Genomic DNA, 11,925 nt, shown 5'->3' with positions numbered 1-11,925 from the left:
TTATATATTTGAATACATTACTCACTACTCGCCACTGAGAAAGTAATAATAATAATTTATTTGGATATGCACTTTTAAATCAGTGGCACTCAAACACAGGGGTGGTGCATCCTAACAAGAAAAAATAAAAATTACAAAAATTACAATCAAAAAGAAAGACATCAAAACAACAAGATAATCAAATTAGCAAACACTAAAAGAGAAAATATATCTATTTTCTCTATGACAAGAAAACATCAGTCTCGATGACACGTCTCTCTCCTGCAACAGTCGTACGGAAAAAGGAACGCCCACCAGAGTGTTGTCTGAAAGCTCTGGTTTTAATTGTGGCTGTTTACTTAGGTTTACTTTTTAACTGTTGCTTACCAAATTTGTATTTCTACTGAGATTCAGCCATTGTTTCACACACCATTGTTGTTTTTTTATTATTTTGGCTTTTGATCTATATTTGAATACATGTGTATCAATTTATACTATTTGAATTTTTCATTGTTTTAATTTTTATTTAGGTGAAGAATTATCAAAAAAAGCTCTTGATAGATACAATACAGTCAAGGTTAGTCTTATTTGTGACAAATCTCTGCTTATTTTTTCTTACTACTATTCTGTTATTCTAAAAGTTTATTATGGTATTATTTCCTTGTATCCCAGGACGGATGTTCAGAACGACTAGTTTCAGGGTCAGATGACTTTACTCTGTTTCTGTGGAAACCTGAAGATGACAAGAAGCCAGTAGCACGCATGACTGGTCATCAGCAACCGATCAATGAGGTTCTTTTTTCTCCAGACACCCGACTCATAGCTAGTGCATCATTTGACAAGTCTGTAAAACTTTGGGATGGGCGGACTGGAAAGTAAGCCAAATTTCATTTGCTAAAAAAATTAAAATGCGTCTCTCTTGCTCGCTCATATTAACATATTTAGCAGTTAATTCATTTTGTGGATGATAGTTGACATTTTTTTTAAACATTTTTTCCAGGTTTATAGCATCATTAAGAGGTCATGTAGGAAGAGTTTACCAGGTAGATTATGCGCTTTAATTTTAAAAATTAAAAATAGGCTCCCAGCAGGAGCATGTGTCTACGCTCCATACTGCCTTACTCTACAGGTATTATGTTTACTAATGAAGTGCCTACGTGGGGATTCAGTTATCAGGAAATGTGTGGTGTTGACTTTTTAGTGAAATTTCTAGGACAGGTTCATTTTTATTTTTTGGCTCATGAGTCATCCCATCATTCATCCATTCTGGATTTACTCGATCTTAATGGGTTAACTGCTACTAAATAACATACTGTAGTATCTAGCCCTCAAGGGGCATAGACAAAACGTTATTTCATTACTGGTTAATTTTTTTGTTTTATGGAGATTTATGAATAAATTATTGAGTACATTAATATGAAGTTAATCATCATAAAGTTTCTTTTATGAGTTTTTTTGAATTAAATATTAGGTAATTTTAAATTATCATAAACCTTGATATATATTATGAAATGAATTTATTATTGAAAAAGAATTTGATTTTTTAATACCATATTGTTTGAATTAATATAGTACAGTATACTAAATAAATGGCATGCAAGCATGTATACATATAGTGGCAAGGTTCAAAGCATGTACTACCACAAATTAGTTATCTAATAATTAATGATTTATTTTTTATTGTAAGATTGCTTGGTCAGCTGATAGTAGACTCCTCTGCAGTGGTAGTGCAGATAGCACACTCAAAGTCTGGGACATAACAACTAAGAAACTATCCATAGACCTACCTGGGCATGCTGATGAAGTGTATGCTGTCGACTGGAGTCCTGATGGTCAGCGTGTAGCAAGTGGTGGCAAAGACAAGATTCTTAAGCTGTAAGTTTGTAGGTTGTATATTTATACAATAAAGCTGAATTGGTTTTGTGTTTTTATCATGTTTATTCTATCTAAATGTTTTACCATAATTATTGTAAATTGTGATGCAATTCAGTTTTTACTACAAAATCAGAATTTTTTTAATAAACCTAAATGAAATTGAAAATAGATTGAGAAAATAATTTGGATGAACTTTCAATTAAAAATAGATTAACTTGTACTGCTATAAATAATCTTGCCTATTTTATAGATTTAAATATACATGGTAAGTTCCTATTCATCTTCTATATATGTCCAAAATATAAACACCTTCTAACTTGCATTCTATTTATTAAACCGGGCATTCACTGCGCACGACAGTCATGGAGAGAACACCACGACAAGCGTAAAACAGATCGTTTTTAATGACGATCTGTTCAGTCTGCCACCAAGAAGGTATCTCGTCGTCTGACCTCACTGGGAGCAGAGTTCGTATTGTTTTGTCTTACTATTATGTAAGAAGGTGGACAATTTCATAAATTAAAAATAATTGTTTTCATTTTCAGATACTGCACACTTTTAAATGTACACAAAATTAATCTTGTTTGCATTATATTTACAGATGGAGGCGGTGAAGTCTACCTAAAGGTTACCATGGAAACATTTCTTCTGTATATTCAAATATGGATTTGATTGTCTTGTGACCAGGCTGTTGAATGTAAGCTGAACAAAATCACTGTTTTTACACTGTTAACATGCACTTTCAACACATGTAAAGACATGTGGTAAAGGGCTAGTGCGTAGCAAGTGCTTAGTCTAAAATCAGTGGCTGTGGAGCTAGGATGAGTCTCTAAAAGCACCTGCACTCTTACAAGCTGAACAGTTATGTTTCCCGGTCATTGAATTAAACACATATGGAACACATACTCAGCTCTCTGGGGAGAATTCCATAATAAACAATGATTTGCTTTAATGATGATCCACCAACAATCAGTCAGTGTCAGAGATGGATTCATACAACCGTCGTACAACGCAATGTATATGAATTAAGTATTTGAATATTTTATCAAGTTTATCTATATCAGATATTGTAGGGCACTTTTAATTGTTTGAATTAAATTTTTAACCATTCTAATAAATGATTACATTAGAAAAATAAATATAAATATTACAAGTAAGTCTGGTATATACAGTAAATTTATTTATGTGTGAAATTTGTTAATCCTCAAGACACACATCTGTATTTTGCTAAGAAACAGAATCTTGAGCTGTTTTCCACTCATGTAGCATTACTTTGATGTTTGCCATAATGGGAGTAGGGGGTGCTTCTTCCTCCACTTCCTCACTTTGGTTTGATTTGCCCGATGATGGCCGTTTCTTGCCTTCTTTCTTGTCTGGTTTTACCGGCGTCTTCTTAGTATTTTTTGAATCTGATGAAATAGCATGACACTGATCAATATTGAAAATTGTGCAGCTATTTATTTGCATTAAGCCTCTGTCCAGATTATCAAATTTTATTTGACAAAAACATGTGACATGCCTAAATATGGTCATGATGACATCACTAACATATATAAGCACATCATGTCTATAATATACGGGTATACATGTTTATTTGTCAATGGAGTGGAGTTGAATAGCTTTGTGGTTAAGATGCTTGCCTTCTGAGCCCAGTGTCCTGGGTTCAATTCCTGTCACAGCAGGGCTTTTTCTCCCCACTAACATCAACTCTACTCCCTATAGCCTCATAAAGAGACTTGGTTTATAAAGCATCATTCTCATCCTGTGAATGGCGCGTGTACTTGCTGTTGGATGTTGGAAATTTTAAAAAAACATGAAATACAGTATTAAAACTCACCTTTGTCTTTGTCAGAAACTTTACCATCTTTTCCCCTTTTCCCCTTCGCAGAGTCCTTCCTTTTTTTCTTTTCCTAAAGTTTGCAATTTAATATAAAAAAGTTTTAAAATAGGGGATATATGAAAACTATGTTGTCAATATACATTTATTATTTTTAATTATACTAACATTGTAACCCTAATGTATTTGATCCTTTTATATAATAAAAAGTTTACTAATACCACACAAATGTTCATTCATATGCATTACCTTAAAGTATATACCGAAGAACAAATTTCTAGCATTAAATAGTAGAAAAGTCCAAATTAGTATTTTTTGGTGCACAAGATTTAATTTGAAACAAAATGCATTATGAAAATTTTGATTAGGCCAAGTATAATTAATTGTTAGTTTCATGTTACGATGTTATATACCAGTGGTAAACAGGCTAGTAAATAGAGAGCTTTTGATTGAGAGTGTAAAATGAGGTTCACTCATCCGTGACTGCATGCATCCTACGTTGTACTCTAGGTCAATTTCAATTTTTTTCGACTCTTATGCGGATATGTCACAAAAACAGAGAGCCCAATGTTTAATAGAGCACTGTCTTCATTGTGGCCTCAACATAGAACGTAAGGCACAACATCCAGACATGCACAGTTAAATTAATATAACGTTGCTATGTTCTACATCATCGAAAAAACTGTAGCTCCCCAATAATTAAAATTGCTTTTAAATAAAGTTAAATGAATTTAAACGTAATGTATTCTGCCATTTATGTTTTCACCTCTTCACAACAATCTTTCAGATCATCATTCTTTTTATTTTCCATGTTTCTTATTGTTTCTTTGAAAAATAGCAAATAGTAAATTTGTTTATGAGGATCCAAAACTGTTTTTATTTGGCTTTACACACAATACCACTGTGATATGATACTTCTCCAGCCATTCTTGGTATGATGGCCATTTTGGTGACAAAAATATGCAATTATTCCTACAGTATTCTTATAACAATGTTGATACATCAGCTCAGAAAAAAATATGTTAAACAAACATAGAAGAAAAACTGTATCTACTAACCTTGCTCCCTTCTACTTCATCCTGCTCCTCTTTCTCTGCTTTCTTTTGCTCCTCGACTTCGAAGATGCATTCGTTGGAGTAGTTGTGCTCACCTTCTACAAAATCAAGGAGGGCAATATGATACCTTGCCAACACCCTCACCTCAGGTTCGCTCCTAGCCAATTCTATCTCTGGCTCTTTCTTTTTCTTCTTGCCTTTGTCCTATAACAATGAAAATATGGCTATATTTTGTCAATTTGATAACACATCATTTGAAAGAATGCTTAAATTAAGTAATGTATAATTATACAATTTATATTTATACAGACTTCATATAATAAGCAAATGGAATTTCAAACTGGACAGTAAAACATTACTGAAGTACAGACAATCAAAAATATAATATTTGGTAAAATGTTCTTTTGTTTTTAGAATAATATGTTTACTTACTTTCTGTTTAGCACTTTCCTTTCTATTCTTTTCTTTAGAATCTTTCCCTTTTTTACTGCTAGTACTTGCTCTACCATCACTAGTGCTTTCTTCTACTGGTGTACACAATACCTATACATTAAAGTATTTTACTATCAGACTTACAGAAGATATACTGTTTGTGTGAGCTTTTGGAAGTTCACTAACTAATTTTATACCTTTACATTTTTGAGATTTTATCCCATCTCTCTACATGAAGTATTTGTATTGTTTAAGCCTAACCAAACAAAATTCTTGAAAATCTTTAAAATCTATGGCTGGCCCAAAATACTTAAATGATGTTTGGATTTTAGCCTGTGGCAGAGGTCCAGGATTGTGCTAGAATGGCGCTGGACAGTAACCACCCCCCCCCCCTTGGAGTTTTGTACAAATTTGACTATTGCTATCTTCAATACAAAAAGGAAAAAGTTGAGCGTTTGCATGCATGTTTGTTTGGGTATGAGTTAAGTTTGCAATGAAGAGTAAATTCTTATTTTTTTTAAATATTTAATTTAAGCACGTCAAATCTCTAGCATTTTGCACTATAAAAGTATAACATTGTTATTTTATTAACCAAACTGCACAGGGGAGAGTAATGACCTTCGTACCTAGATTTAGGCTTCATGTTTGTGGGCAATAAAAGTTGAATAATGATGACAATAACACTAATAATGTTAATGATAGTATGGATGATAATTCCTACCTTGTCCTCTTTGAGAGCTACTTGTAACCCCTGCCTAAGACTTTCTTTCAACGCTCTCAAGTCATCAAACGACAGGTCCAAACTGAAGTTAAAATCCAGGCCATCTTCATTCCAAGCAAGTTTATCTGTACAGTATTGGATGAGTTTTACTGGTAGCATTGAATCATTGCAAGTCAATGCTTCATTTGCATCACTTGCAGTCTTTCCGCAGCTTTCATCTGCTTCCGTGAAGAATGTTCCATCTGGAATGCAAATTAATGGAATATATAGTTGTTGATTATCAATTCAATTTTGTGATATCCATATTTGTATTGTATTAGGAATTTGGCACTTATACACAGTGATTACACCGCTACTGTAGGTGCTAAATAAAGTAATTTCTAGGCAAAAAAAACTTAACAGCTGAGCAAGCGGTCTAATATAGCAGTGAAAGCTCCTTTCTACAGTGATTGCAATCTTGAGATTTTTAAAAAACATTGATCACAAAATTCATGCAAGTGCTAACCATATTGAATGCATTAGAAAGTCGGCCACATTTGTTAATTTTTGATTTATAATTGCTCACTGCATCACAACATTTTTGTAAACAATAATAGTAGTTAAATATAACATGTACTCAATCTATTTATGTGCATTGGATAAATTACATTATATGCTTTAATTAAAGCAGGTATTGCATCCTCATTACCTGTAAATGTCATTAAATGATATGACCGGATGAATTAAAACCTACCTGTATTCATAGTAATAGCAGCTGTTTCATTAACTGGTACTTCCCCTACTGCTGCATCAGCTGTTGTAATATCTGTTATTTCGCCCTCCTAAAAATTTTTATTTACAATAAAAATAAATATACATTGTTGTTGATTTATTATTAAAGTAGGGGGTATTTTAAAAATCCCATAAATTGTTTTGATTCATAAGTGCTTTGCTACATTGAAACTATTACACTTCTGTTTCATGGACTTTATTAGTCACTGGGGATTTATTTATTTACATTATAGTTATCAATCAATAAATCAATATACAACTTATTTCTGATTCCATCAACAAATATTATAATATACTTTATGAATAATTCAAATAAAACAATTATAGTAAATATTATTTCTCTGTAACGCGCATAGGGGCAATGTGTAATATGCGCTAAATGTAACATTATTATTATTATTATTATTTATAAAATGATCATAAGGAATTTGAAAAAGGCATACAAAACAAGTAAAAAGCTTTTATCATGTAGCCCTAATAATAATAATCATAAAAAGTAATAATTATCCAAGACAAATCTGTTCCTTTCTTTTAATTACTTTAGATAATTATGAATTATTTATTTCTTAAATATTTTAATAAATATATATATATATATATATATATATATATATATATATATGTATATATAAATATAAAATATGAAATAAAGAAATTAGTAAGTATGTGCAGATGCATGAAATTAAAGGATTTGATTATTTGTTTACCCTTGACTGGCTTCAGTTTTAAAGGACTAATAAGATTAGAGAATAAGATATATTGCAATAGACTGCAACAGTTCTGGCCATTAATTTGTAATAAGCTGACCTCATTAACTCCTTTGTTTTCTTCACTTTGTTTTTCCCCCTCCGGCTGTTCTGTTCTTGCTTCCATTGTTTTTTTATCTTCCAGGAAGGTAAATTCCATGTAGTATTTTCTCTCAATTATTGGAAACTCAGGAAGCTCCTCAGTAACCTGAAAGCATAAGAAAACACAAAACTAAATCAAGAAAAAATTGTTAAAGAAAATAAACATTAACTTGCACAAGCTTAAGAGCATTACTTGTGGTGTACAGTAGTAATTCTGTATATCCAATAGACTTATGGCTCTAGAATTAACCAAACATCAGATGATATGTTTGTTATTGGTTTTTCTCTTGCTTTGTTTTTCATAGTTTCTATAGTATTTTTTAAAATTTTAATAATCTTGATTTGCATTCTCCCCTGCCCTATCAATTTTCTTCTGTCAAATAATTGTCTACAATGATAAATTCCTATACCGGGATTAGTATTAGTTGACCTACCAGCATTTCTTGCGGCATTGGGACACCACTCAATTTATTAATCTGTATTGATAACTTAGTCTCATCTAGAATTAGATCTAAAAAGAAATTATAATTTGATTTTGTCAATACAATACAATAATAATAACTTGTTATCACCCAAATAAAAATAAGTACTGTAGTCTGTTTTTCAGAAGGAATTGGATAGCAATTACATCACTTGAAAAATCCACAAATATATTTTTCCTCCAAGACTGCCTGCTTCTTTCAAAATGTTCATGGATTACATAGTTAACTAGTTTTAACCAGTAAAAATAAGAATGTTTAGCTTAAAGAATTAATTCTGCTGGTAATAACCATAAAGGCCTTGAGTATTTTAATAGCTGGTAGAAGACTTATTGATTTACACAGCATTTTCCTAATTATTATAGGGGGTGCACTCCAACACAAAGGATAGGAAATTTTGAGTTATAGCTGGTGAAATGGTCAAAGGCAATGGCAAATCGCATTTGTATAGCACCTATTACATTCGTCTGTATTTGCTTTCCAGAACAGGAAAGAACAAAACCAGAATATTGGTTGAAATGAAAAAGAAAAGTGTAATCGTAATTCCTGTATATTATTATGAGGATGGTTGCACAACACTTGAATAACCTGCTAATAATTAATATTAATGGCGATAAATTGATAATTAATTACCCTTTCTTCTTGCTAATCCCTTAAAATGATGTTTTTCATCAGCACTAATCCTGACATCATCTAGGATTAAAAGTTGCCTGAAGCTGTCAACCACAAATCCTCTGTAACCAGGGATCAACTATATAAAAAAAACACAGTTTAAATGTTATTTTAACAATTAATGGTAGTGGTACTAAAGTAAAGCAGTTAGAAAGGTGTCAAAATTGTAGAAAATAATTGAGATATTTATAAAGAATGCATGAAAATGAAATAAAAAACTTACTGCAAGTGGATTGGCTATCAGGCTCAAGTTTCTCAGTTTATTCAGAGATAAAAGTTGCTGGACAATATCTACCAGACCACTAAGATTATTATGGCTTAGGTCCAAAGACAGTAAATTAGGCCTAGAAAAAACCCCAGAGATATCAAACTGTCATATCAGCACAAGCACTGAATACACATGAGATTAACAAAATTAGAAATAGGTTCCATGAAGGTGACTTTACATATGAAGGGTCCCCTGAAGTATGAAATGTTGCCAGAAATGGCAATCTCAGACTTAAAATTTATTTTAATTTTCCTTTTTCCCCGTTTAAAACAAATTTCTAAATAACTATGATCTGGTCATTTGGGGATCCCGTACACTGAGACAACCCTTGCTTTTCAGAAGATGTCTGCGATGTGCACACAAATGATGTTGTTCACAGAAATGATGATTTAATATCTTTAAAAGGGTGGTGTGGTTCACCTTGTAATCACTGGGAGCTTGATGGAATAAAACCAGGGACACAAAGACTCCATGGTTCATTGTACATACTGTGCAAGCAATTTAATAACTTTTTATAAATGTATGCTTGTACTATATGAATATTGAATTAGCTATGACATCATCTTACCAATAAAATTCTGTAAGGCAGTCCGATAAGAAGGCAATTTTGTTGTGACCAAGACCTAGATGTTGCAGGTTTAAAGGTGGGTCGTCACACAGGGGCCGAAGGTCACTTATGTTGTTAGCAACAAGCTCCAGAACCTTTGAAAATATACATCAGCATGTTGTAAAAATTGTATAATAATAATATTTGGTATTTAAAAACCATGTTAGTCTAAATATTGTATACAAAATGAGAAGGTCAATACTTACTATACTGCATTACCTTACTGCTTCAATGGAACATACCTCTTCAAGTAAAGATGTTCACCGTATGTGTGTCTTGTTTTTCTGCTGTCTACCACCACCATATCAAGGTGCTTGCAACATTACAATTCATGGTTGCTGGATGAATATTTAACAACATGCAATCTACCCCACCCCATCCCCTAGTGAATATTTCATAATAATAATAATATACAAAAATGTTTTCATGGTGTTTTATATTTTTAATGACGTTTTGCAGTTTCAATATGTACAATATCATTATTAATATTAAATCATTATTCGGTGTGAACACTAACCAATCCTGTAAGTGGAAATAGCCATGGTGCTGTATGAAATTACCCTTTCAAAATAGCTGAACTGTACAGTAGTCCTACCTCTAAAGATCTTGGTATATGCCTGGTATTTAAACTTTCTAGGTTGTTGGCACTTAATGTTAATTCTTTCAAATTTGGAAATTGTAACAGCCTTTCATCAACTTCATTTACCTGTAAGAGGATACAAATGTATCAGAAAGAGGATATAAATTTAACAAAGGATACAATGTACAAATGTATCACACGTACAACATACAATACATCATTTTAATGTTTTAATTAGTTTTCATGTTACTTCAGACTATATGTATCTTAAAAGAAATTTTATTTCCATGACAAACAATTATAATTAAAACTGCTCACTTGTTTGTCAACAATCCTTAATGTTTTGAAATGGTTTTGAATAAATTGTTCAGTAACAACCCAAGGAGTCTGCACCGCTGTCTCCCGGAGCTTCTGAGCCTCATCGCTCCAGCTGTAGTCAACACTATAGGGTGAAAATTTAGATGTTATCAACTCTTCCAAGACCTCACCCTGTTCTTTTTGAATGCCATAGTCTATCAAATAGAAAATAATTATTAAGTAATAACAATAATACATTATTAAATAATCATAAATTAATCTTTGCTTTCACAGATATTTCCAATATAAATTGCAAAATTACTAGCATGTTACAAATATTTTAAAAATAAGTGTAGGCCAATTTATTACAATTAATTAAGCTACAGGGATATGTATTGGATGGTGGAATAGACCATTGCAACATGAATTACATTGATCTGTAGATATTTGTCCATACATGTACAGTTTAAGCTACTATGGATTTGTGTGAGTACTGACTTACCCTTCAATGTTACAACAGATTGTGTGTTGGGGACAGAATCTTGATCTGTTCGCTGTAGGAAAAAAAACATGTCAGAAGTTACTACAATATACCTGTTACCTACCTAGGATAGGCTAGGCCTATAGATAGCAGCCTAGGCCTAGTTAGGCTAGAGAAAGTCTCGTGGGATGATCTCGGGCGGGTTTTTGACCAGAGTCGACCTTTGACTTTGATTGAGGAATACACCGAGCGTTTTTTTATTTGTTTTTTTTTTTTTAAGAATCTAAGCACAGGCTTAGCCCCCGCCACACTGTTTTTATTTCCTTCACATCCAACAGCAAGTACACTTGCACTTACAGGATGAGAATGATGCTTTATATACCGGCAGGCTAGGCCCTAGGCCTTAACTAACTTAAGTTTTTGATGTGAGTGGAGTTGGTTTTGTCGTGAGAAAAAGTCCTGCTGTGACAGAAATTGAACACAGGAACCTGGGATAAGAAGGCAAACATTTTAACCACAGAGCTATTCAACTCCACTCCTAAGAGTGGAGTTGAATAGCCTAGGATAGCCTGCACTACTAACCTAGGCCCTAGGCCTAAGTGTAGGCCTACGGTAGACAGGCCTTTTTTGTTCTGCTGCTGTGTAAAAACAGAGTACTTACCCATGTGCCCAGGCCACATGGGAACTCATTAAGACACAGTGTTCTAAGTTGATTTTCAAAGGCTTCATAAGCATTTTGTCCGGTGTCTGTGCGAATCATACGATGGTTTATTTGCGACTCAGACATTGTTGTCTTTTTAAAACATGATCCACCGTGCCTGTCGTCGATCCAAGAGCGTTATAATGCTTAGCAACGCTCCAGACGTTCACATCACAATAAGAGCACTCGCACTTGAGTCAAGTTAGCCAACAATAAGCCAGCCAACAATAAGCCAGCCCACAATTCTAGCCAACAATCCAGATAAGATACGATCGCGTTGGACTGCAGTTTCACTATTTACTTCACCGTGGGTGCGGCGGCGA

The 11,925-nt window shown here is 33.0% G+C and overlaps 2 protein-coding genes across 2 annotated transcripts in view; one reads left to right on the top strand and one right to left on the bottom strand.

Moving 5' to 3' along the window:
• The window catches only part of LOC117121914 (notchless protein homolog 1-like), a 7,490-nt gene extending 4,895 nt beyond the window's left edge, over nucleotides 1-2,595 (top strand). The window contains exons 8-12 of the mRNA XM_033267310.1: nucleotides 510-556; nucleotides 652-854; nucleotides 980-1,022; nucleotides 1,667-1,854; nucleotides 2,456-2,595. Of these exons, the coding sequence (XP_033123201.1) occupies nucleotides 510-556; nucleotides 652-854; nucleotides 980-1,022; nucleotides 1,667-1,854; nucleotides 2,456-2,468 (494 nt within the window). The 3' untranslated portion in view covers nucleotides 2,469-2,595. The remainder of the gene's footprint in view (nucleotides 1-509; nucleotides 557-651; nucleotides 855-979; nucleotides 1,023-1,666; nucleotides 1,855-2,455) is intronic.
• Nucleotides 2,596-2,767: 172 nt separating this feature from the next.
• LOC117121913 (leucine-rich repeat-containing protein 43-like) lies at nucleotides 2,768-11,775 on the bottom strand. Its single transcript, XM_033267309.1, has 15 exons — nucleotides 11,564-11,775; nucleotides 10,924-10,975; nucleotides 10,443-10,636; nucleotides 10,140-10,250; nucleotides 9,506-9,639; nucleotides 8,893-9,013; nucleotides 8,631-8,748; nucleotides 7,953-8,029; nucleotides 7,478-7,624; nucleotides 6,633-6,720; nucleotides 5,900-6,141; nucleotides 5,179-5,289; nucleotides 4,750-4,950; nucleotides 3,692-3,764; nucleotides 2,768-3,263 (listed from the first exon to the last, which is right to left on the bottom strand). Exons 1-15 carry the CDS (start codon nucleotides 11,687-11,689, stop codon nucleotides 3,082-3,084), a joined length of 1,977 nt encoding a protein of 658 aa, XP_033123200.1. The 5' UTR covers nucleotides 11,690-11,775; the 3' UTR covers nucleotides 2,768-3,081.
• Between the last annotated feature and the right edge of the window lie 150 nt (nucleotides 11,776-11,925).

The sequence above is a fragment of the Anneissia japonica genome, unplaced genomic scaffold (genome assembly GCF_011630105.1).
Source record: "Anneissia japonica isolate Jap-2015-1 unplaced genomic scaffold, ASM1163010v1 scaffold352_len1594369_cov220, whole genome shotgun sequence".
Lineage (NCBI taxonomy): Eukaryota > Metazoa > Echinodermata > Crinoidea > Comatulida > Comatulidae > Anneissia > Anneissia japonica.
Note: the sequence above shows the minus strand (reverse complement) of the source record. Positions and strands in the feature narration are given on the sequence as shown.